Source organism: Entelurus aequoreus, linkage group LG14 (assembly GCF_033978785.1).
Source record: "Entelurus aequoreus isolate RoL-2023_Sb linkage group LG14, RoL_Eaeq_v1.1, whole genome shotgun sequence".
Taxonomy (NCBI): Eukaryota; Metazoa; Chordata; class Actinopteri; order Syngnathiformes; family Syngnathidae; genus Entelurus; species Entelurus aequoreus.
The window spans coordinates 52,739,328-52,766,610 of NC_084744.1; the positions used below are offsets into that span (position 1 = coordinate 52,739,328).

Here is a 27,283-nt window from a genome sequence, read left to right on the forward strand (position 1 = left end):
AGAAACTTTTTTTTTTTTTCAAATACTAATTAACTTAGAATTAAATGGCAGCAACACATTGCAAAAAAGTTGGCACATGGGCATTTTTACCACTGTGTTACATGGCCTTTCCTTTTACCAACACTTAGTAAACGTTTGGGAACTGAGGAGACCAATTTTTTAAGGTTTTTTGGTGGAATTCGTTCCCATTCTAGCTTGATGTACAGCTTAAGTTGCAGTCTGGGGTCCCCGTTGTCGTATTTTACGCTTCATAATGCACCACACATTTTCAATGGGAGACAGGTCTGGACTACAGGCAGGCCATAAGCCGGCCAGAAGCCGACCAGAAGCCAGCCAGAAGCTTTGTAAAGCTCTGTAAAGCACCAGTTCCATTGGCAGCAAAACAGGCCCAGAGCATAATACTACCACCACCATGCTTGATGGTAGGTATGGTGTTCCTGGGGTTGAAGGCCTCACCTATTCTCCTCCAAACATATTGCTGGGTATTGTGGCCAAACAGCTCCATTTTTGTTTCATCTGACATCACATGGATAAAGATAAGACCTTCTGGAGGACACCAGGGGGAGCTCCACAATCCACGTTAAACCCAGATTCCGATATAACAAAGGTCTTAACTCATTCTCCTTCTATGCCACATCAATATGGAATGCACTCCCAGCAGGTGTAAAAGAAAGTGCATCTCTATCCTCCTTCAAAACTGCACTAAAAGAACACCTCCAGGCAACTTTAACCCTTGACTAACACTAGGGGTGTGGGAAAAAATCGATTCGAATTCGAATTGCAATTCTCAAGTTGTGCGATTCAGAATCGATTCTCATTTTTAAAAAATCAATTTTTTAAAATGAATTCATCTATTATTTTTTTCATTTTTTTTTTTACATTTTTTTTTAAAATTAATCAATACAACAAAACAATACACAGCAATATCATAACAATGCAATCCAATTCCAAAACCAAACCCGACTCAGCAACACTCAGAACTGCAACAAACAGAGCAATTGAGAGGAGACACAAACACGACACAGAATAAACCAAAAGTAGTGAACAAAAATGAATATTATTAACAACAGTATCAATATTAGTTACAATTTCAACATAGCAGTGATTAAAAATCCCTCATTGACATTATCATTAGACATTTATAAAAAAAACAAAAAAACAACAATAGTGTCACAGTGGCTTACACTTGAATCGCATCTCATAAGCTTGACAACACACTGTGTTCAATATTTTCACAAAGATAAAATAAGTCATATTTTTGGTTCATTTAATAGTTAAAACAAATTTACATTATTGCAATCAGTTGATAAAACATTGTCCTTTACAATTATAAAAGCTTTTTACAAAAATCTACTACTCTGCTTGCATGTCAGCAGACTGGGGTAGATCCTGCTGGAATCCTATGTATTGAATGAATAGAGAATCCTTTTGAATCGGGAAAATATTGTTTTTGAATCGAGAATCGCGTTTAATCGGGAAAAAAATCTATTTTGAATCGAATCGTGACCCCAAGAATCGATATTGAATCGAATCGTAGGACACCAAAAGATTCGCAGCCCTAACTATCACCCTCTCCCCCCACCACATCCGACCTCCCCGGATTGTAAATAATCAAATGTAAATAATCAAATGTATATACTTGTTCTTATGCTTTCTGAACTCACTATGTTCACTGCTCGCTGTACATATCCTGCCAAGTCAGACCTACACTGTTTCAATGTCCATTTCTCTGATTATGCAATTGTTGATGACTGAAGTGCTGATATCAACCCCCCACCACATCATGTAAATAATGTAAATAATTAAATGTACATACTCTGATGATTAACTTGTGTAATGACTGTATTATGCTGATAGTATATATTTGTACCATGAATTGATTAACGTGGACCCCAACTTAAACAAGTTGAAAAACTTATTCGGGTGTTACCATTTAGTGGTCAATTGTACAGAATATGTACTGTACTGTGCAATCTACTAATACACGTTTCAATCAATCAAATAAAACTCCAGTATATTCCATTTGGTGAGGTAAAAAAGGAAAATAAAGTGTCCTTAGCTTTTTTGAAAATCGTCCTCCAGAATAAAAGAGTGTGCTGTCGATGCACATTGTAGTTCAGTAATGTAGTGTTGCAGTAACAATGTAATAAACATGTCCCACGTGCGCGTCATTAAAGGGGCAGGGCCTCTGCTGGTCAGCCCCGTCAGCCGGTGACGTCATTGCATGTAGCAGAGCTAGCTAGTTGTTTTTTGGGGGAGCTAAAGGAGGAAAGAGAAAGGCTCCAAGCGGAACAAAACACCGCTCTTGGATACGGCACTCGCGATATATATGCCGCTGGTTTAGTTTGACATCTTTTCACTTTTTTTAAAAATACATATTTCAATAATGTCCACCCCGGCGAGGAGACGGCTTATGAGAGATTTTAAAAGGTACCGCAGTCCCCCCCTTCCTTGCTAATGTATGTTTGCGTGTGTGTGGCTAACAGCTAGCAGCTAGCAGCGTTAGCTCAGGAAGCTAACTTGCTACTGTTTATGTGTGTGTGTGTGGCTAGCAAGTGTTAGCTCAAGAAGCTAACGGAAGCTTGCTTAGGTGAGCTACTGGTAAAACAATTTAAAAAAATACAAAATCAACGTTTGAGCTGAATTCAACACACGCGTTATAATACGACGTGTGTCTGTGTATGATCAGTGACATTTTTTAAATGATACGCTTAGAAGTAAGTGTTTTTATTCAGTCGTCAGTGTTAGCATTAGTGTGGCCGTCTTGTCTTGCAGGCTACTTTGCGTGTTATTTATTGTTTGTTGATGAGATTGTCAGTGCTCGGAGACGACTAATTTGAACCATTTGAATGGCTCAACGAGCGAATAATAGCAAGCAAAATGGCATCACGTTCGAACAAAAGCAGCTTTTTCTTGCAGACGTTTGCTTACATTGCCTAGAAAGCGATGCCAAGCTGCTTGTGTGTAATCTTCTCGCCAATATCTATAGGTATTAGCTCGTCGCTGTGATTTAACGTGGATTTGTTTTATCAAACTTATATTAACGTTGTTGCCCCTGACAAAGCTTAACCAATTCAACTATAACAATCTACAAGGTTAATATAGTTGGCTTCTCTTTCTTCCCCTCCATGTATCTGCTTTCTTTTGTATTTCAAGTTACCATTACATATACACTATATTGCCAAAAGCATTTGGACACCCATTCAAATGATCAGAATTAGAGATGTCCAATAATGGCATTTTTGCAGATATTCCGATATTGTCCAACTCTTAATTACCGATTCCGATTAGGGATGTCTGATAATGGCTTTTTTGCCGACATCCGCTATTGTCCAACTCTTAATTACCGATACCGATACATACAGTCGTGGAATTAACACATTATTATGGTAAATGGGTTGTACTTGTATAGCGATTTTCTATCTTTTTAAGGAACTCAAAGCGCTTTGACACTATTTCCACATTCACCCATTCACACACACACATTCACACACTGATTATGCCTAATTTGGATAACCAGGTATGGTGAAGATAAGGTCCTTTTTAAAATAAAATAAAACAAGATAAATAAATTAAAAACATTATCTTGAATAAAAAAAGAAATTAAAACAATATAAAAACAGTGTCGGTACATAGAAACTAGTAATTAATGAAAATGAGTAAAATTAACTGTTAAAGGTTAGTACTATTAGTGGACCAGCAGCACGCACAATCATGTGTGCTCACGGACTGTATCCCTTGCAGACTGTATTGATATATATTGATATATAATGTAGGAACCAGAATATTAATAACAGAAAGAAACAACCCTTTTGTGTGAATGAGTGTAAATGGGGGAGGGAGTTTTTTTGGGGTGGTGCACTAATTGTAAGTGTATCTTGTGTTTTTTATGTTGATTTAATAAAACATTTTTAAAAATAAATAAAAAAGATACCGATAATAAAAAAAACGATACCGATAAATTCCGATATTACATTTTAACGCATTTATCGGACATCTCTAATTCCGATATTAACCGGTATCGGTATCAGTCGTGGAATTAACACATTATTATGCCTAATTTTGTTGTGATGCCCCGCAGGATGCATTAAACAATGTAACAAGGTTTTCCAAAATAAATCAAGTCAAGTTATGGAAAAAAAATGCCAACATGGCACTGCCTTATTTATTATTGAAGTCACAAAGTGCTTTTTTTTTTTTTATTATGCCTCAAAACAGCAGCTTGGAATTTGGGACTTGGTCTCCCTGAGATAATCCTAATACCCACTACAACTATGGGAAATACTATACTTTGACTTTACAAAAACAATGAAGGCACACAGCTTCAGTCCAGAGTATACTAGAGCATACTTGCCAACCTTGAGACCTCCGAATTCGGGAGATGGGGGGCGGGGTTTGGTGGTAGCAGGGGTGTATATTGTAGAGTCCCGGAAGAGTTAGTGCTGCAGTCATTTTGAAACCGATACCGATAATTTCCGATATTACATTTTAAAGCATTTATCGGCCTATAATATCGGCAGTCCGATATTAACGGACATCCCTAATCAGAATCAGATGTCCTAATCACTTAGCCCGGCCACAGGTGTGTAAAATCAAGCTCTTAGGCATGGGGACTGTTTCTACAAACACTTGTGAAAGAATGGGCCCGGGCCGCTCTCAGGAGCTCGGTGACTTCCAGCGTGGAACTGTCATAGGATGCCACCTGTGCAACAAATCCAGTCGTGAGATTTCCTCGCTCCTAAATATTCCAAAGTCAACCGTCGGCTTTATTATAAGAAAATGGAAGCGACTGGGTACAAACTCTGGTGGTGGTGTAAAACACGTCGCCACCGGACTCTAGAGCAGTGGAGACGCGTTTTCTGGAGTGATGAATCACACTTTTCCATTGGGCAATCTGATGGACGAGTCTGGGTTCGGTGGAGGAGGAATCATGGTGTAGAGTTGTTTTTCAGGAGTTGGGCTTGGCCCATTAGTTCCAGTGAAAGGAACTTTGAATGCTCCAGGATACCAAAACATTCTGGACAATTCCCTGCTCCCAACCTTGTGGGAACAGTTTGGAGCGGGCCCCTCCCTCTTCCAACATGACTGTGCACCAGTGCACAAAGCAAGGTCCATAAAGGCATGGATGACAGAGTCTGGTGTGGATGAACTTGACTGGCCTGACCCAGATAGAACACTTTTGGGATGAATTAGAACGGAGACTGAGAGCCAGGCCTTCTCGACCAACATCAGTGTGTGACCTCAGAATGGTCAAATTCCTATAAACACACTCCTTGTGGACAGCCTTCCCAGAAGAGTTGAAGCTGTAATAGCTGCAAAAGTGGACTGACATCATATTGAACCCTATGGGTTAGGAATGGGATGGCACTTCAAGTTCATATGTGAGTCAAGGCAGGTGGCTATTAGCTCGTCGCTTTGATTTTAACATTAATTTAAAAGCAGAATACATGTCAATAATTGTTGTATTGGCACTTGTATCTCCATGTTTGCGTGCTAACTCTGTTGTGTTGTATAAAGATGCTGGAAGTAGATATGTCATGTAACCTTGCACCAGTCCGCAGGTGTTCGAGTGCATCACAGTCCAGCCAGGAAACAATAGGGACATTCCCGGATCAGCATGTGTGTCCACACCACATTGATGCACTGCCTTTGGTCCTGATGTCGCGTCAAAACAAGTCAGAAATCAGACTAGTTTAGAGGTTCTAAAAGGGGAACTGCACTTTTTTGGGGAATGTTGCCTTATGAGAGACAAAAAGACAAAAGTTTAGTTATTTTGCTTTCTAATTTGTAATAATCGGCTTGTTCTTGGTGGCTGGCAATGCGGGTAGTCCATTCTGCCTCTAAGTCACTTTAAAAATGCATCTAAAAACCTGTAGTGACATTGTTATTGTAAGAGCGAACACTGAAAAACTGTACTGTTAGCGTTGTAACACATAATCTTGCGATAGCATGCTATGGCATTAGCCCTAAGCTAGCTTTTTTTGTCAGCAGCTGAATGGGTTTTTAGTTTGTAATGCCCAACACAATGCAATAGGACACTAATCTGTATCGACTGAAAAAAAAATGAACAATCATATTACAGTATTTTTAAAGTACATTTCATGTTTTTTTGTACACAGCTAGCTCAACAGTGTATGCAGTGTTGCATGTATCATGATCAATATTATAGTGGCTCACTCGATGGACATTCTTTGTTTGGTCTAGCTGGCCATTGAAGTTTTTTTCAAGTTAATTTTGGGTAAGCACTCTATTTATGTCGACATAGCTTGGCTCCAAGTTCCACATTTACAGTCAAATCACGCCAACCTTGCTTTTTCGACTTACGCCTGCTCCAACATTACACCTTCTGTTCGTGCTTCTATAAGCAGTAGTTCATCCTTCGTATATTCAAGTTCAAAAAGATAAGGTTATGAATCCTCATTTGTCCAAAAGTAGTTGTTTTCGTTGTCTGTTACCAAGTCTGCCATTATTAGAACACACTTGCGTTTGTTTCTGGAAATAGGAACACTATGGAAACGGAAATAAATGCGCTGAGAAAGAAGTTCCAGTAATGCAAAGAATGACCAAAATATGCTAAATATTGTACATATAACATATTCTTATGAACGTGTATGTTACTACTATATATATATATATACTTACAGTGTGTATCTAAAATGTTGGAGGATTTCGAAGTAGTTTTAGAGGGCTTTAAAGGCCACAACGGTGACTCCCATTAGTCACTTTTTGCAAGTTTTTTTTTTGTCATTTTTAGAATACTAAAAAGAAGACTCGTGTTCTTCTCTCATAATGATTGTGAACGATAGGCAAATTTCCAAAAAAAAGCAATTCCTTTTAAACTTTCTGACCTCGGGGCCCAACTTTCCCACTACAAAGGGTCCCAGGCCCACTAAAATGTTAACACTGAATTAGTAATCTTACTATTGATTTGGATAGTTTTCAATATAAAACTAGCTTACAGTTACAGGTTAAACCTTGTCAAATAGTATGAAATAATTTGTCAATCGCTAAGATTATTATCAAGGCATCGATCAGATTGGTTAGGAAACTAAGTACTAATCAAATATACCGCTAAGAGTTGGGAATCTTTGGCCACCTCATGATTCGATTACGATTCAGGAGCTAAGATTCGATTAAAAACAAGTTATTGATGTTTCTTTCATTTATGTATATTGATGCAGTTTTACATTTCTTTTTGTTCTACTAAATAAGCATTTATCACATCAAACTTTTAATAACAGTGCATTTTTAAAAATAAATTCTCATCACATTTATTAGATTAATGGAAATGTGTGCAAAACTGGAACATAAGTGCCCTATGATATAGGAGCTGGTCAGATCTCTCAGTGAGGTGGCTGCAGTCTGCCAAATTATAGAACTGTCTGCATTACTTTATTTACAATAAATAAATTGATTATCGATAATTGACGTTTACTAATCAATTTTATAATCGTCCATGTCCGAATTGCAATGCATCAAAAATCGATTATTTCTCCCACTTCTAATACCGGTACTGCAAAAGAAGAGAACAACTTATGAAAAATAGTTTCATACAATTACACAGCGCTAAAATAAATACATTTGAACTAAATTAATAATAAAAAAATATATCTTTCTTCACAGTCAATAAAAGTTATATAGAAATACAATTTCAACACTTCAGTTATACATTTTGCGCATAAGAAACTTCTCTTCGACCTTTCTTGAGGGAACTCTCCTTAAGGAATCAATAAAGTACTATCTATCTATCTAAGCTCCAGACTTCTTCTGTTTGTTTGATGTTGTCATTACTGGCACAAGTGGTGGAAAAGTGTATTACAACTGAGTACCCCTGCGGCCCATACTGACCACAGCTAAAGAAAGATATTTTCTGGCAGCCCTTAAGGTGTCAAGAAACTCTGGACTAGATCACCTCAGATGTTGTGCTTGTAACTGGCAAACAGTTCTACTAAGCTTTGTTTGTTCCTCATATTTTCACCCTCACAAAAAAGTTTAATATGCATCTAACCTGTTCTAACATTTTACAGTACATGATCACTGCTTACACAAGTGTAAACATGAGTTAAGCCCTTTTTACTTAGACATTTAACAGTAAAAGAGTCTTAGTAAGAGTTTCTTTTTGACATAAAATTATGAAAAGGCCTTGAAAGTTGCTATCAAATGATTAAATAAAGCATCTTCTCCAGCAGGAAGGAGCTCAAGCAGATTAGGGTTGATGAGGTTAATTGCAGTGCGTCAGTGTTCACACGCAGATGGCTCTTGGCTGCTTTTATAAGCTCTGATTGGCACCTCTTTGAAGCCAACACGTGCCATCGGTTGTCCGATCGTGCTGGACTTTGGCCCGGTGTCAACTCCCTGACCCCCAGAACGTTGCAGCACTTTTGTGTATTGTGGTTGTCGTAATAACCGGCAGTAAACATCGGGTGTGGTCACCGCTGTCAAACATTGCAGAGATGCCTTTTGTGCAACGTGCACTTTTCTGTTGTGAGGCTCCAAGTAAAAGCTGCAGGTTATTGATTATACTTTGAAGTCTTACTTGTAAATTTGTTTTGACAAAAGCTTCTTATATTGGTGCCGTATTAACTTTTCATTTTCATCGCCAGACTTCAAGAGGACCCTCCCACCGGTGTGAGCGGAGCACCTTCGGAGAACAATATCATGCTTTGGAATGCTGTTATTTTTGGGTGAGTCCCGCCCTGCCGCCTTGTCCAGTTTGCCCTGCTCTGGTTATGCAATTTGCAAAAAGCAAGAAGCAATATTTGAGCAGTTTTTGTCTTAATTCAGGGTTTCCCCTTAATGTAACTGATAGTGGCGCACCGCAAAAGCAAAATAAAAAGCCGCCTACACCTTGAAAATAAGTTGTTTTTTTGACATGAAAACAAATTATAGTACCGTATTTTCCGAACCATAGAGCGCACCGGATTATAAGGCGCACTGCCGATGAATGGTCTATTTTTTTATCTTTTTTCATAAAAAAAGGCGCACCGGGTTATAGGGCCCATGAAAGGAGTCATAATATTATAATTTTTTTCTAAATTTAAAACACTTCCTTGTTGTCTACATAACATGTAATGGTGGTTCTTTGGTCAACATGTTGCATAGATTATGTTTTACAGATCATCTTCAAGCCGCTTTCTGGCAGTCGCTTCCGGATGAGCCGTTTTGTGGGCGGTCTTATTTACGTGGCTCACCTCCGGCAGCGTCTTCTCAACGTCATCTTTGTTGTAGCGGTGTAGTGTGTAAGGACGGGAGTGGAAGAAGTGTCAAAAGATGGAGCTAACTGTTTTAATGACATTCAGACTTTACTTCAATCATTAACGGAGCAGCATCTGTATCCCGTGAAAAAACGTCGGACCGGAACTCTAATAACTAAAGTTCCTTGGGTGAATAATGTAAACTCACTACACCGGTATGTTTTAGCACTTTCACGGCAAGTTTACTGACAGATATAAGTAAGAACTTTACGCTACTTTATATTAGACATGGCAACAGCGGAGGATGAATGTCCCATAACAAGTATATAGAGAAAAAGAAGAAGCTTATCGACTACGGCGTCGCCACGGACTACAAAGGCAGACGCGCGCAATTTTTCGGGATTTATGCAGATCCCAAATACAGATCAGCAGGTACCAGAAGGTAAGAAATGTTGGTCTTGCATAATATTGCGGAAAAAATCTCCAGATAATATGTCTTACCTTATACACACACACCATAATAATACTCGTATGTTGAAGCACATCAAACGGTGCAGCCTACACCTATCTCTTATGTTTGACTGCCATCTACTTACGCCATGTACCAAATAAAATTGCTTCGAGGGTGGGTAAGCTCAACCAAACTTATTCCTTATATTAGGCGCACTGGGTTATAAGGCGCACTGTCGAGTTTTGAGGGAAAAAATAATTTTAAGTGTGCCTCATAGTCCGGAAAATACGGTAATATAAATTATTGTAGCCTCCAGAAAAACTTGCACAAAGTCTGACGCTATCTTTCATTTTTATTGTCAATCTTATGCTAACAATTGCAACCCATATTCCCGACTCTGCACACACTTTCATCTCTGTCCTTCCCCAGACACACAACAACACTTCTTCATTCTCCACCAGTCCCCTTTCAGGCTTAGTGTGCTCACATGGGAACGATGAACATCAAATAAAAACCACACAAACATAAAACATTACCACTAGCAGGTGGTTACAGTATGAATGGATGTACACTATATTGCCAAAAGTATTTGGCCACCCATCCAAATGATGAGAATCAGGTGTCCTAATCACTAGGCCCGGTGTATAAAATCAAGCACTTAGGCATGGAGACTGTTTCTACAAACTTTTCTGAAAGAATGGGCCGCTCTCAGTGATTTCCAGCGTGGAACTGTCATAGGATGCCACCTGTGGAACAAATCCAGTCGGTAAATGTTCTCGCTCTAAAATATTCCGAAGTCAACTTTATAATAGGAAAAGTGAAGAATTTGGGAACAACAGCAAGTCAGCCACCAAGTGGTAGGCCACGTAAACTGACAGAGAGGGGGTCGGCGGATGCTGAAGCGCATAGTGCAAAGACTTTCTGCACAGTCAGTTGCTACAGAGCTCCAAACTTCGTGTGACCTTCCAATTAGCCCACGTACAGTACGCAGAGAGCTTCATTGAATGGGTTTCCATGACATCACTTAGTCCAATGCAAAGCATAGGATGCAGTGGTGTAAAGCATGTCGCCACTGGACTCTAGAGCAGTGGAGACATGTTCTCTAGACTGATGAGTCACGCTTTTCCATCTGGCAATCTGATGGACCAGTCTGGGTTTGGAGGTTGCCAGGAGAGCGGCGCATTTCGGACTGCATTGTGCCGAGTGTGACATTTGGTGGAGGAGGAATTATGGTGTGGGGTTGTTTTTCAGGAGTTGGGCTTGTCCCCATAGTTCCAGTGAAAGGAACTTTGAATGCTCCAGGACACCAAAACATTTTGGACAATTCCATGGGATGGCACTTCAAGTTCATACGTGAGAAAAGGCAGGTGGCCAAATACTTTTGGCAATATAGTGTGTATATATATATATATAGCCTATTTTTTACGCGCTATTGAGTAGTGATGCATAGAAAATCTGTCCGCCGGAAAAAAACTTTGACCACCGGAACAGCGCTGTTGAAATCGGGTGTTGTGATGACATAAGCAATATGCACAGGATTGTCTGCAGCGGAGACAGCATGTCTGCAATGTGGATGTAACTTTAATATATATCAAATATACCAGCCATCTCCAAAATGTGCAAATACGAAGAGGACAGTGGCAGCTTTTAAGGAGAAAAGTCCAACTGGAGCAGCAGCGCCAAGCAGGGCAGGAATTTCACGGCGGTCACTACGGCCATGGCTCTCGTTGCCCCTCTATTTGGCCGTGTGCCCCTCGAAATATGGCCGTGAGACCCCGACGGAAGCACCTCTTTTTCTCTGTGGTGGGTTTAATCCTGCCTCTTATAAACCGCCGGAGTCCCACACGCAGAACGTTGCTATACAACACAAAGCATCATCGGGCCAAACATAAATTAAATCCAACGCACGCAACAGCCTGTAATCTGATGTGCAAACGTCTCCGACTCCTCAAAACCCAGTGCACTAGGTGAAGAAGTCGGATGAGCTAAGCTAGGATAGGATAGGATGGGATAGACTTTACATTTATAGGCAAGAAAGTTTAATACATTTGTAAAAGCATGAGAAGACTATAAACTCTCAACACATGTAACACACTGTTCATATTTAGGGACCATGTGTGCAGGTTTTGCAGTTTTCTCTACTCGACCACGCTAGTTTTAAGATGAATGAAAACCACATAAAGAAAACACTCCTGGCCGTGCATTAAATGATATAAAGCCCCGACATGTTATCGTCATTGTAGGCAAAAGGAACACTTAGCCTAAGCGTGGGTTCTTTTTGAACGTATTACGACTGGAAGTGTTCTTATTTTGGGCAAAAAGAACACCTGGAGGACCCACAAAATTACATTTGGCCACAGACTCCCATCTCATATTTGGTTCCAGGGACCCCCCCGAGATTGGAGTTAAAACGTTTGCTTGTAAAAGAATATACAGTACAGGCCAAAAGTTTGGACACTCCTTCCCATTCAATGTGTTTTCTTTATTTTCATGACTATTTACATTGTAGATTGTCACTGAAGACATCAAAACTATGAATGAACACATGTGGCGTTATGTACTTAACAAAAAAAAGGTGGGTGAAAAAACTGAAAACATGTTTTATATTCTAGTTTCTTCAAAATAGCCACCCTTTGTTCTGATTACTGCTTTGCACACTCTCTGCCTTCTCTCGATGAGCTTCAAGAGGTAGTCACCTGAAAGGGTTTTCACTTCACAGGTGTCATAGTTTTGATGCTTTCAGTGACAATCTACAATGTAAATAGTCATGGAAATAAAGAAAACACATTGAAATGAGAAGGTGTGTCCAAACTTTTGGCCTGTACTCTATATATTAAAAGATTTGCACACATTTTCATGATTTTTCAATAATTGTTCAGAAGATGACAAATTTGTTAAAAATCTAAATGATTATTCAAGTCATTCAAACACTTGTTTTATATTCAAATATAGCAGGTGTACTAGTTTGTAGTGGGGCACAAAGTGACATTGTATATCAGCATTGTTCTAGCCAAGTTAAATCTAGAGTGACAGATGCTTTCCCAGTTGTTTATGGGTTAAATCGGAGCTAAATAATTATTTAATACTGCATTCGATGCCGTTTGTCTCTGTAGAACAGTTAGTTTAATGCTGTTTGCGTGGGTCAGCATAGGTTAAGGGAAGTCCCAAAGGCAGACGAAGCCACAGCACTGTCTTTACTTGAGCTCTTGTGTTCATTTACAGTTTCTCATCCAGCCTGAAAAATCAGATGTTATTTATCAAAATTATTTATTATCCGTCCATCCATTTTCTATACTGATGTTATTTATTGAGAAATAAACAATTATGTTAAATAAACAACTTTATTTATTTAATTGTAAGTAATCCATATTAAAATTTGTATCATTTTTAAAGGAGAACTGCACTTTTTTTTTTTTTGCCTATCGTTCACAGTCATTATGACGAATGGCTTTTTTAAAATGCATTCTATCTTGTAAATAAACATAAGTAAACGTCTGCTTACAGCAGAGCCAAAGGACGCTCCTCTCTTTCGCCCATAAAATCCAATAAATAACCATTCAAAAACCGACAACAATACTCCATTTATATTTCGTGATTTGAATATTAACCAAGTATTAGTGATATTGTTATTACAAGCGCTAATGCTGATGAATCACTTATAGCGGCTCTGTGATCAAGAGCTTGTGTACAATTTTGACACGATCGACTAGTGAGGCGTTTCCTCGCTTCTTTGAAAGTTTATTGTCGATCATAAATCATGCCTCTCACCTGGGCTGAGGACTTTTGCTTGCATTTGTTTAATATTTAGAATGCATTTAAAAAAAATACATCCGTCATGTCTTTCATAATGATTGTGAATGATATTCAAAATTCCAAAACAAGTGCAGTTCCTCTTTAACCTTTAAGCTACATAATTAGGACCGTGGACTTAAAATAATTGTTTTATTTGACGGCCTTCCTAACCTGACATTAGGCCTTTGTGCCCTCAAAAGGTTGACGACACCAAAGGCCAATTGGCCTTGCCCCTATGACGACAAAATTCCAGGCCTGGCGCCAAGCAAGTGTGACGTCATCCTCGTTGCTGCTCTCGCTATTCGTCACAGACACCCAGGGACAGAAGTAGAGTCTCTAAACACGAGTACAGTCTATAATAACACCAGAAAAAGACGCTAGGGTTGTTCCTAGACCTAGAAAAAGACACAGTCCCTAGACACTTGAAAGATTTTTAAAACAGTACATTGTACAATAAGCAGCAACAACTGAAAATAGGGCAAAACCATGTAATATAAAAAAATATATGATAATACTGATTATAAACAATTAGTTTTTTAAATGTTTGTTTAAATTTTTTTAGCCTTTGTAATGATCATAGCAAATTATTCGATGACGTCATGAGGACCACGCCTCCGCCGCCACAGGTATTTTGGCAAACTAGGGGAAACCCTATATTGCGTTGGCAACCTGAGAAGGAAAAGACAACATGTACAGTACATGTAATGTTGACGTCCGACATGTTTGTGTCTCGCACGGATCAAATGACAGTCTCATTGAAAATAAATGAAGTTGATCTTGTTTTTCCCCTGTCCCTGTGCTCTGTTTCTCCACAGGCCTGTGGGCACACCTTTTGAAGACGGTAAGTTCCCCTATGCAGTTATATTTACATGCTGTCTGTCTGTCAACAAATATTAACATGAACTTACATTTACTTAGTTTGTGTTCAGTCTTGTTGTTGCTGTCAAGACAGTAAATGTAATCACACTCCTGGAAGCAGACAAAAAACACTACGACAAACTAGAGATCGACCTATTTATATTTTTTCTTGCCCTGATGTGGGATCTGGGCCGAGGATGTCCTTGTGGCTTGTGCAGCCCTTTGAGACACTCGTGATTTAGGGCTATATGAGTAAACTTTGATTGAGTGATGATTATGGGACCGGTCGATTATCAGCGTCTATAGTTGACATTTTGCCGTATATCGGTATCAGCCTATTTTTATGGGTATTTTTTTCTTTTTTTTACAACTACCACATAACTACATTAGCAGATAATATATACACCTATGGTACCAGTATTAAGTGTTTAAAAATAATTAATTAGTGAAGTAGATGGTAATAAACACTGCCTAAACGCCTGCTCTTTGAGAAAAGTTGCCATTTTTTTCCACTACCCCACCCCATTCTCTTCCTCCTGTATTGTTGGTCGCTTGTGCACGGTATATCTCTTCTGCTTAGCTTTCAAAACTTCCACTTTTTTGCCAGGAAATTCAGTTTTTGTCCTTCTCAATTAAGGAGTGCAGAGTTTCATGCTCCGTGATTCAATCAAATAACAAGGCGACAAAAATGGACAGACGTGACTATGACAGAAAGGATATCTCTGCCAGAAGTCCAAACTTTGTGTAAACATCTTGACAAATAGATTATTATATAAGTAAAGAAGAGCAAGCAGCAGCTCACACACTCTCATACTTTTTGCAACATCCAGGAAGAAATGATGTCAACCAGCTTGAAAAATGTCTCAACTATAATCTACATGAAGTAATGTTCACAATATTTCAGGGTTCCTCATGAGGAAACCTTACAATGTATTAAAATTCATAAACTGTTATAAAATTCTATACGATTTAGTAGATGGTGAGATATTGTGATATAGAAAAATCCAATATTTTTACCAATATTCCCAGGAGATTTTCTGTATTTTGAAATTCAAATGTTGATGCTCCTCTCAGACACACGTGATAAAGATTGTGAAATCCCCTAATGTTTTTTGCTGCTAAATTAAGGACAACATTTGCACCGCATAGTGTTGTCCCGATACCAATATTTTGGTACCTGTATGTATTTAATGTATTTCGATACTTTTTGGTACTTTTCTAAATAAAGGGGACCACAAAAAATTGCATTATTGGCTTTATTTTAACAAAAAATCTTAGGGTACATTAAACATATGTTTCTTATTGCAGCTTTGTCCTTAAATGAAATAGTGAACATACAAGACAACTTGTCTTTTATTAGTAAGTAAACAAACAAAGGCTCCTAATTTAGTCTGCTGACATATGCAGTAACATATTGTGTCATTTATCATATTGTCAAAATTATAAAGGACAAGTAGTAGAAAGTGAATTATTAATCTACTTGTTCATTTACTGTTAATATCTGCGTACTTTCTCTTTTAACATGTTCTATCTACACTTCTGTTAAAATGTAATTATCAGTTATTCTTCTCTTGTTTGGATGCTTTACATTAGTTTTGGATGATACCACAAATTTTGGGGACCGGTACTTTTTAGAGGCGGTATAGTACCGAATATGATTCATTAGTATCGCGGTACTATACTAGTACCGGTATACTGTACAACCCTAGCGCCGCATAAAACATTATGTCACTACTGGTACCACGGTTCCTAAAAAATAATGTAAAAAAACCCAACTTAAAGCCTTGTCCAGCTCTTAAGTATACTATTCATGTTTAAATAACTTTTACTGCAAATGCATATCGCCAATGTTCCCTCTAAGGTGCACGCCTGTGCAATTGCGCACTGCTCAAGCGTCCTCTGCGCACGGCAAATCTATGCCAAGCATAAAATCAAATAAAAAAATAAGCGCATAACAATTTTCGACAAGACATGGACACGACATTGTTCAGATATTGTAACGTCTGTCGAGACGCTTTGAGAACATGAATTCCAGCGATCACTTTACTGAGCAAAACTCTTTATTGTCGGCCATAAACACATCACCAAAACATTAGTAAAAAAAATTATATCTAGCAAAACTGGTCATTTTCTGCAGTACAAACCAGACCAAAAGCCACTTTGTTATATCAACAGCAGCCGCTCGCTCTTTCTCACTTGCGCCATCACATGCACATATGGCACTTAGCCAGTGATGCGTTTACAGCCACACAAAAAGTCGGACAACTCCAACACCACACATAGTGTCATTCCAGGTCGTTACACTATGATTTACCAATCAAATGTGTGCTTATTCTAGTGTCATTTATTAGGAATCTTAATTTATAAATATTAATCATGAAATGCTGTTAGTATATTAAATAAATACTAATAACAAAATATTTTTTACAAACAGGAAGTTGCAAGAATGTCCACATGATTCCCTGCTTACATCTCATTGCGCAACATGTGAATGTTTTAATGGGAACTAAATGCAATGTCTGCAAGGGGTACAAATGATTTCCAAAGCAGGACCTCCACCCAGACAAACAATACAAGTACACAGTTCATGAAAAACAAACATTTTTTGTTATTGTCATTGTAAGTGGGCCTAAACACTTATATTAGAAAATAACCTCATGGAAATGACTGCTGTCATTTGATTATAATAAGAGAATGTTGTTTGTCTGTGTTGGCCCTGCGATGAGGTGGGGACTTGTCCAGGGTGTACCCCGCCTTCCGCCCGAATGCAGCTGGGATAGGCTCCAGCACCCCCCGCGACCCTGAAAGGGACAAGCGGTAGAGGATGGATGGATGGAGATTGAACTTGTCATTTAGTCAGGTTTGGGACAGGTGTGCTGCTGGTGTAGCCACAGTGTGCACGTCTGATGTTGCTCACATGGGCTCCACTGAATGCTCAGGGAGTTTTTGCGTTTGCTCACACACATGAAAAATTAGAGGGAACATTGCATATCGCCTCCAAATATTCATTGTCAAGCCTCCTTGACTACTAATAATGGGATTTGGTATCGGCTCTGAAAAAAACAAATGGGTTGATCTCTACAACAAACTAGATATTATTCAACAGGACTTTAAATGTTTGCTAGAGTGAACAGAGAATGTTTACAGAATGTGTTTGAAAAGTTGTGTGTGTACATTTCCAGGAACGTTTAAACTGCTGATAGAGTTTTCAGAGGAATACCCAAACAAACCTCCCACGGTTCGCTTTGTCTCCAGAATGTTTCACCCCAATGGTAAGATGACTTTTTTTTTTATTGCATTTTTTATAAATTTGTGGTTTATTCATTTGTATATTTTAATTACTAAGTTGGCCTTAATGTGTGAGTGTGAATGTTGTCTGTGTTGGCCCTGCGATGAGGTGGCGACTTGTCCAGGGTGTACCCCGCCTTCCGCCCGAATGCAGCTGGGATAGGCTCCAGCACTTTGTCTGTGTCTTAGTTTGCATTTTGAAATTCAAAATAGAAGGAATTGTGTGCTTATTTGAAGAAAATTAAATGTTAACTGGCTGTGCAGATGTGCACATGTAAACACGCTGCAGGACTGCTTGTATCGCACATGATATCACACTCAAGTAAACATGCTGCAAGACTGCTTGTATCGCACATTATATCACACACACAAGTAAACATGCTGCAAGACTGCTTGTATCGCACATGATATCACATACAAGTAAACATGCTGCAAGACTGCTTGTATCGCACATGATATCACATACAAGTAAACCCGCTGCAGGACTGCTTGTATCGCACATGATATCACACACAAGTAAACCCGCTACAGGACTGCTTGTATTGCACATGATATCACAAACAAGTAAGCATGCTGCAACACTGCTTATATCGCACATGATATCACACACAAGTAAACATGCTGCAAGACTGCTTGTATCGCACATGGTATCACACACAAGTAAGCATGCTGCAACACTGCTTATATCGCACATGATATCACACACAAGTAAACATGCTGCAAGACTGATTGTATCGCACATTATATCACACACAAGTAAACATGCTGCAGGATTGCTTGTATCGCACATGATATCACACATAAGTAAACATGCTACAAGACTGCTTGTATCGCACATGATATCACACACGAGTAAACATGCTACAAGACTGCTTGTATCGCACATGATATTACACACAAGTAAACACTGAGGGACTGCTTGTATCGTAGATATACATTACACACAGGTAAACACGCTGTGGGACTGCTTATATTGCACATGATATCACACACAAGCAAACACGCTGCAGGATTGCTTGCATTGTACATGATATCACACAAGATTACACACGCTGCAGGATTGCTTCTATCGCACAGGATATCACACACACAAGTAAACGCGCTGCAGGATTGCTTATATCGCACATGATATCACACACACGTAAACACGCTGCAGGATTGCATGTATTGCACATATCACACAAGTAAACACGCTGCAGGACTGCTTGTATCGCACATGATATCACACACACAAGTAAACACGCTGCAGGATTGCTTGTATCGCACATGTTATCACACACACAAGTAAACACCCTGCTGGATTGCTTGTATCGCACATGATATCACACACAAGTAAACACGCTGCAGGATTGCTTGTATTGCACATATCACACAAGTAAACACGCTGCAGGACTGCTTGTATCGCACATGATATCACACACACACACACAAGTAAACACCCTGCATGATTGCTTGTATCGCACATGATATCACTCACACAAGTAAACACCCTGCAGGATTGCTTGTATCGCACATATCGCTTAAAGTAAACACACTGCATGACTGCTTAAATTACACATATCACACATTTTACATGCAAGATGATATGATCTGGTAATTGTTTTTTTGCTGATATCAAACCAATATCGAATAAGGGCAATCCTAGTTATTTCAATTTTCAAAATTTTATTTTTTCCATTTTAATTTGTAGTAGTAGTATTTGTAATCCATTATTATGGATTCTGACAATGGAATTTTTTAAATATTTATTTTGGCTCAAAATCAGTCCCCTTTTTTTGAAGTGGCCATTCTTAGACTTAGACAAACTTTATTGATCCACAAGGGAAATTGTTCCACACGGTAGCTCAGTTACAAAGGATGGAAAGGGTAATGCAGGCATAAAGTAGATTAAAAATGTACCATAGTAGCAATATAAAATATAACATACATGTAATATGTATATGTTATATATACAGTTTACCATGTACAATATTACAGTATATGTAACAGCTGCAGCAAAATAAAAAAGAGCAGCATAAAATAGAGAGTAGAGTAGAAAATATACATTATAAACAAAGAGAGGTAGCTAACATGGCAGCGGTCAGGTAATTTACAGATATCATCTATTGCTGTATAGCGAGTGATTATACAGTGCCCTTTTTCAGAAGTGGCCATTCTTGTTATTGCATCTTTTCTGGGAAGCTGCTTTCTTCAGGCTTTTGATTGGCCCAAACAGTCTTTTGGTTTGGGGCTACAGCGCCACCTGCTGCTTTGGTATGTGCTATCGTGTTGCACTGGTGCACTGCAAAAACTGAAATCCAAGTAAGATTAAATATCTCAAATAAGGGTGATGTTTGCTTATTTTCTGTCTAATAAGATAATTCTTCTCACTAAGCAGATTTTATGTTAGTGTTTTACTTGTTTTAAGGGTTTTGGTCCTAAATGATCTCAGTAAGATATTACAGCTTGTTGCTGAGATTTGATGACCTATATTGAGTAAAACATGCTTGAAACTAAAATACCAACTGTTGCAAAGCTGTGTCATCAACACTCACAAGTATAAAACTGCTTTTTTTAAAAATAATTTATTATTTTAAGCATGAAAAAAAAAATCATGATTTTGACACAATTGTGTCTCATAATTAAAACAGATGACAGCCAAATTGACTTTGCTGTTTTATTTTCAATGAAACAATAGAAAATACGTACTCATATAGTAATACACTTGGCACAGTACAGTAAACTGTACATTTCACATGTGACATTTCAAACAATTTTGAACAGAAATAGTTCATGCACATTCAGATAAATTCCTCAAAATTACAATTAAATTTATTTTATTTTATATGCGCACTAATTGAAGGAAAGAGCATGCACTTGGCGCGACGATGTCATGTTATCGATGGAAAAATGCATTTTTAGACCATATAATTTGCCTGAGCGGTTAGGAAACCCCGAGAGTAACAAGCGGTTGCCTTGTTGCCTTTCCATTAAGAACAATAAATTAGTTTTTAGTATAAGTTTGCTGGTTTCAATAAATGTAATGCCGAGCGCATATCATTATGTCAAGATAATGGCACTAGCATTTACTTAATTTAAGAATATTTTTCAACATATTGAGCAAAAAGATATATTTTTTTCCTACCAAGAAAAGTGCACTTGTTATTAGTGAGAATATACTTATTTTAAGGAATTTTTGGGTTCATTGGGGTTAGCTAATTAGAGACCGAGTCCCTTTGGGACAGAGGACCCTATTGAATTTCTAACGTTTTATTATTATACCGCCGCCTCTTTGAGCTGTAATTTGACCCCCTTAACATGCTTCAAAAATCACCAAATTGGACACACACATCAGGACTGGCGCAAATTGCGATCTAACCCCAAAACTCAAAATTGCGCTCTAGCGCCCCCTAGGAAGACAACACAGACAAAACTGCCTCTAACTCCAGTAGGAATGTCATAGAGACATGAAACAAAAACCTCTATGTAGGTCTCACTTAGACCTAGATTGCATACACTGACAACCCCCAGCAAAAATCAACAGGAAGTTTGCAATTCCGCCTTCAAACAAACGTTGTGTAAAACAGTCACCTTTTTTCAAACATTACATCCTCTGAGCGCGTTTGTCGTGTCGGCTTCAAATTAGCACAGGGGAGAGATTGAACCCTTCTGATTAAAAGTTGATGAAAGAGTTTTAATTACTGCTCCGGTTTGGATTTATGAGCCCTCAAAGTCGGTCCCGTCCATCGCTGCTTACAGCTTTAATTTTACTTGTTTTGGAAAGTCTTGACAAGCAAAATTTTCTTGTTCTATTGTCAGATAATTTTGCTTAGTTCAAATAAAATAACCCTAATTTTGTTTTTGAACACTGACTTTTTGCAGTGTGTGAATGATGAGGGGCGGCATGGCGTAGTGGGTAGAGCGCCCGTGTCAGAAACCTGAGGGTTGCAGGTTCGCTCCCCGCCTCTTACCATGCCGTTGTGTCCTTGGGCAGGACACTTCACCCTTGCCCCCGGTGCCAGCTCATACCGGTGAATGAATGTTGAATGAATGAATAATAAGTGGTGGTCGGAGGGGCCGTAGGCGCAAAACTGGCAGCCACGCTTCCGTCAGTCTACCCGAGGGCAGCTGTGGCTACGAAAGTAGCTTACCACCACCAGGTGTGAATGAATGATGGGTTTTTAACATGTAAAGCGACTTTGGGTACTTAGAAAAGCGCTATATAAATCCCAGGTATTATTATTATTATAATAATGATGAAAGCGCTCAAGGCGTACATGTCCTGACTTGCAATAAATGTGCTCCCACAGTGTACGCAGATGGAAGTATATGTTTAGACATCCTCCAAAACCGTTGGAGCCCCACGTATGACGTCTCCTCCATACTCACTTCCATCCAGGTGGGTCAGCCTCCTCCCGCACCACGCAGGTAACTTGCTTCCATACTGACATATTCCACCTGACCGTCTTCATGCAGTCGTTGCTGGACGAGCCCAACCCCAACAGCCCCGCCAACAGCCAGGCGGCGCAGCTCTACCAGGAGAACAAGCGGGAGTATGAGAAGAGAGTGACGGCCATTGTGGAGCAAAGCTGGGTGGACGTGTGAACCCTCCCCCCCCACTCCCTTCTTCCTCTATTCTCTCTCTCTCTCAACAGCCTCCCTTCTTCCTGTCCCCCCTCTTCTTCATGTGTACCTGGTGTGTGTGTGGAGCGCAGCAGCAAGCATATCACGTGACTCAAGTGCCACCCTGTGAGACAATTCAAAGATCCACTACGAACATTAACTTGCCAAGGCAACAAGAGACGGGGGGAGAGTGGGGGAATATGTTTTTTTTATTGCATGATGTGAAATAAGTTATTGCTAACAGAACTTGTAATATATCTTTGTTGTTTGGTTAGTGTTTGACCGTCTGCTGCTGTGCACACCAAGCGCTTCTTTCACCCCCAACATCAGAAAAACAACAAGCCGGAAAACAGGACTTTTTATTGGGTATCTTTTTTTCCCCCCTTGACTCCCTAAAGAACAGTAGGTTATTTTTAAGTCGCGCTATTAAAACGGCACCCCGGTCTCCGTGGTGCTGTTGAGTCACGAGCCTTAAGTCGTTCCTGCTGCGAGGTAGAAGACGAGTGTCGGGCGGATGAGTCATGCTCGGTTTGCATTGCGAAGCCCGAGTTGTGTTTGGGGAAATATCTTATTTTTTCCTTCAATTACTTTTAACAGCAAGTAGCAGTGAAATAATATTGTACTTGTTGAGCGGTCTATCGCCTTTAAAGGCTGCACAGGACGACAAATCCCTGTTTGAAGTCTCCTACTACCGGATACCCAATGAAAAGGCTGCGGCGTTGGATATTGTGACAAAAAAACACTCAAAATAATCTTATTCTCCAAGGCAGTAAAACTCCATCGTGTGGCAAAGGATTTATTTCTCCTCATAAGCAGAAGGGATGTGTTACATTTTGTGGCTCTAAATACTTATGCTGTATAAACATAATAAAACACATTTTCAGACGTAAGGCTTTGTCCAAACTGAATTTACTTGCATTTTTTCCACAATACAACATAACTATTATAACTTGGTGACTTGAATAAAAAGCGATGCTTTAAATGAGCACTTAAGTTTAACTAGGTTTCAATATTATGACATTTCAATAGGGACAAGATTACAATTCATCTGAATTTGTTACATAAGTGTCATAAAAACGTGATTCCGTTAGAAAATACACAAGTAAAAGTGGATGTTCTTGCCACATCCCATAAGAAATTCAATTGACAGACTACGGTGCACAAAAAAGTCTATTTACATCCGAATCAGGATTCTTCTTCATTCAGATTCTAAATCGACTCACCTTTTTCAAAAATAGATTCAAAATTTTTTTAATATTCAATGTTTTAAACGTTTTAAGCTTTCTCCATGCAGCCAGAATGAGCTTTTCTAACCTGTAACCTGTTTGAAAAGTTTCATTATAATACCAAATAATCATAGCTTTGAATTGGATCAAATTGGGCGGTGCCCAAAGATTCACACCAGGCAGTAGTCACTGTATGTTCCAAAAAGCAGAAGAAAGCAGTCATTGGCCCTGCAATGCCAGAAAAAACACAATTTTGTCAGTAGATATTACATAAAAATGCACATAATGTCCATACTTCACCTGTTGCTGCTTCATGATCTCATCCCTCGTCTTGAAAACGGTGCATCCTCCACCTCGATGCCTTCCGACATTTCCTTCACCTTTTCCAGGAGCTCTGTGTTATACCTGTCACAAAGCATTATTTTTATTTCATTACAAATGTTAATGGTCGAAATAGGTAACATTCAAAGCCGCTCGTAAGCTTGCAATTCACTTTCCCAACACGGGGTGGTGATGAGCGCAAAGGTCGCTGGTTAGCGGGGATAAAGTCGATTTACGAGTCGTAAATATTGTAATAATCCAGGAATGTAAGCCCATACAACTATTTTGTTTATCTCGTCTTTATTGCACAAGATGCAACAACCCCAATGTGCGTCTCCCCTCTTTTCCCGGCAATACTCGAACGCCTCATCGACGTCACTTCCCTATCTCTCCCCGGAAGTCCCGCCCCCCAGCCAAACTCATTGGCTAACACCCTGTAGCAGCCGTTACAATATTTACGTTGAAGACACTGAAATAAGGTAATATATGTGTTGGAAATGTTCTAGAATTTAATATTAACTGACGCACATGTATAATGTAAGTATTTAGTAACTACTACCAAACAATAGGTTTGTTTTACCGGCAACCGAGGAAGACGTTGTTGGCCCACACCATGGACATAGCAAGCAGGTGGTCCAACTGGTCGTCTTCATATTGCTCTAAGTTCCGCAGTATAAACTCCCTCCGAGGCTCCCAATGCTTATTGCTCTCCCAGTGTCCTCGGTGTGTCTCCACTTGCTTGGCCACGTCTCGGTTTTGTCGAATAAAATCACTCACGTCGTCGGCAGACATCTTGCTCTTTTTCCTTTAGCCGGGTAAGTTAACTTCCAGTTCTGGCGAGCGTGACCCGGATGTTGTTGTTTCGCTGTGGTGTTTACAACAGTGCCACTCAGTGGGCAAAGTGGGAACTACATCTGGCTGCGTAGGAAAGGGCACTTTTTTCCATATACAAACCCCGTTTCCATATGAGTTGTGAAATTGTGTCAGATGTAAATATAAACGGAATACAATGATTTGCAAATCATTTTCAACCCATATTCAATTGAATGCACTACAAAGACAAGTTATCTGATGTTCAAACTCATAAACGTTATTTATTTTTTGCAAATAATAATTAACTTAGAATTTCATGGCTGCAACACGTGCCAAAGTAGTTGGGAAAGGGCATGTTCACCACTGTGCTACATGGCCTTTCTTTTTAACAACACTCAGTATACGTTTGGGAACTGAGAAGACACATTTTTTAAGCTTCTCAGGTGGAATTCTTTCCCATTCTTGCTTGATGTACAGCTTAAGTTGTTCAACAGTCCGGGGGTCTTCGTTGTGGTATTTTAGGCTTCATAATGCGCCACACATTTTCAATGGGAGACAGGTCTGGACATAAGGCAGGCCAGTCTAGTACCCGCACTCTTTTACTATGAAGCCACGTTGATGTAACACCTGGCTTGGCATTGTCTTGCTGAAATAAGCAGGGGCGTTCATGGAAACGTTGCTTGGATGGGAACATATGTTGCTCCAAAACATGTATGTACCTTTCAGCATTAATGGCGCCTTCACAGATGTGTAAGTTACCCATGTCTTGGGCACTAATACACCCCTATACCATCACAGATGCTGGCTTTTCAACTTTGCGCCTATAACAATCCGGATGGTTCTTTTCCTCTTTGGTCCGGAGGACACGACGTCCACAGTTTCCAAAAACAATTTGAAATGTGGACGCGTCAGACCACAGAACACTTTTCCACTTTGTATCAGTCCATCTTAGATGAGCTCAGGCCCAGCGAAGCCGACGGCGTTTCTGGGTGTTGTTGATCAACGGTTTTCGCCTTGCATAGGAGAGTTTTAACTTGCACTTACAGATGTGGCGACCAACTGTAGTTACTGACAGTGGGTTTCTGAAGTGTTCCTGAGCCCATGTGGTGATATCCTTTACACACTGATGTCGCTTGTTGATGCAGTACAGCCTGAGGGATCGAAGGTCACGGGCTTAGCTGCTTACGTGCAGTGATTTCTCCAGATTCTCTGAACCCTTTGATGATATTACGGACTGTAGATGGTGAAATCCCTAAATTCCTTGCAATAGATGGTTGAGAAAGGTTTTTCTTAAACTGTTCAACAATTTGCTCACACGTTTGTTGACAAAGTGGTGACCCTCGCCCCATCCTTGTTTGTGAATGACTGAGCATTTCATGGAATCTACTTTTATACCCAATCATGGCACCCACCTGTTCCCAATTTGCCTGTTCACCTGTGGGATGTTCCAAATAAGTGTTTGATGAGCATTCCTCAACTTTATCAGTATTTATTGCCACCTTTCCCAACTTCTTTGTCACGTGTTGCTGGCATCAAATTCTAAAGTTAATGATTATTTGCAAAAAAAAAAAGTTTATCAGTTTGAACATTAAATATGTTGTCTTTGTAGCATATTCAACTGAATATGGGTTGATTTGCAAATCATTGTATTCCGTTTATATTTACATCTAACACAATTTCCCAACTCATATGGAAACGGGGTTTGTAGTTTGATCATTTTCCTCGACTGATGTAGTAACATCATGTGGGTTTTTTTGTACATATGTAGCATCATCTACAAAAATACAAAGAATTGCTATTGTGAAATCCATTGGACACATTTAGAACGGCTGTTTCTTTCATTCCAGAATTTCAGGTTAATTTTTATTCTGAGCAAACTCATCCCGCGGGCCGGATCCGGCCTACATTTGACACCCCTGTTTTAGCTGTACCCTTTTTCTTATCGTACTTTGTCAATGAACGTTACTAACCTCCATCCTATCAAAAAAATCATCTTCATTGGTCAAGTATAATAAGACGTACGAGGAATTTGTAGTAGTAGTAATAGTAGTTGGTGCCCGGGGGTAATTTACATTCAAAATTTTTCAGACAAAATACAAACAATATAACCACGGATTAGAACATGACACAAAACAAAAGCCTGACAACCAAAATGGCGACCGATCTGTGCGTCTCACATTTCTTGCAAGATATAAAATAGGATGGACTTCATGTATCCTGCAATGTGGAAATAGTGTAGCTGCAGCGCAGATACAAAAATACCACCAAAAGAATGAGGCAAGAACAAGAGGAAGACATTAAAAAACCAGAGCTGATGCAACCAGCTGCCACTTTTGTGACGCCATTTCGACATGCAGCTACAAAAAGAAAACGCAGCAGAAAAAACTAAAAAAATGGGTGACAAATAATACATATTGTGCACATAAGATTGCATTATGCATATAGACAAACAACAACAAAAAAACACAATTTCAACACCCGTACACAACAAGTGCTCAACACCCTCGTTGGAGGGCAGCACAGTCAGAGACAAGAAGAAAGCAACCAAGAGAGCCTACTATGTCCTAGGCTGCCCACTAGCTCCCGGTTAATATCCAGTTTGCGCGGTTGAGCGAGAATCCGTCCAGGGAGACCAAAGCCTCCACATCCAGCCATGGCCCCCCCGAAGCCCATTCATCCTGACGTCCAACGCCAGCTTCGCAGCCCCGTCTCCATCTCCCCACCACCTTCCCAGTCCC

General features: G+C 39.5%; 3 protein-coding genes across 3 annotated transcripts in view; 2 read left to right on the forward strand and 1 right to left on the reverse strand.

Annotated features, from left to right (window-relative positions):
• The first annotated feature begins 2,212 nt into the window (after positions 1 to 2,212).
• Positions 2,213 to 23,087, forward strand: ube2b (ubiquitin-conjugating enzyme E2B (RAD6 homolog)). Its single transcript, XM_062070178.1, has 6 exons — positions 2,213 to 2,430; positions 8,604 to 8,684; positions 14,253 to 14,278; positions 17,478 to 17,567; positions 21,873 to 21,961; positions 22,039 to 23,087. Exons 1-6 carry the CDS (start codon positions 2,387 to 2,389, stop codon positions 22,165 to 22,167), a joined length of 459 nt encoding a protein of 152 aa, XP_061926162.1. The 5' UTR covers positions 2,213 to 2,386; the 3' UTR covers positions 22,168 to 23,087.
• On the reverse strand, positions 22,968 to 24,599 carry cdkn2aipnl (CDKN2A interacting protein N-terminal like). The gene is given in 4 exon segments (XM_062070179.1): positions 22,968 to 23,639; positions 23,712 to 23,749; positions 23,752 to 23,816; positions 24,313 to 24,599. Coding segments are annotated over 4 exon segments (324 nt in total). The 5' UTR covers positions 24,525 to 24,599; the 3' UTR covers positions 22,968 to 23,630.
• Positions 24,173 to 27,283, forward strand: part of jade2 (jade family PHD finger 2) — a 133,906-nt gene continuing 130,795 nt past the window's right edge. Inside the window, exon 1 of the mRNA XM_062070165.1 lies at positions 24,173 to 24,211. The gene's annotated coding sequence lies outside the window, so the exon portion shown is untranslated. The remainder of the gene's footprint in view (positions 24,212 to 27,283) is intronic.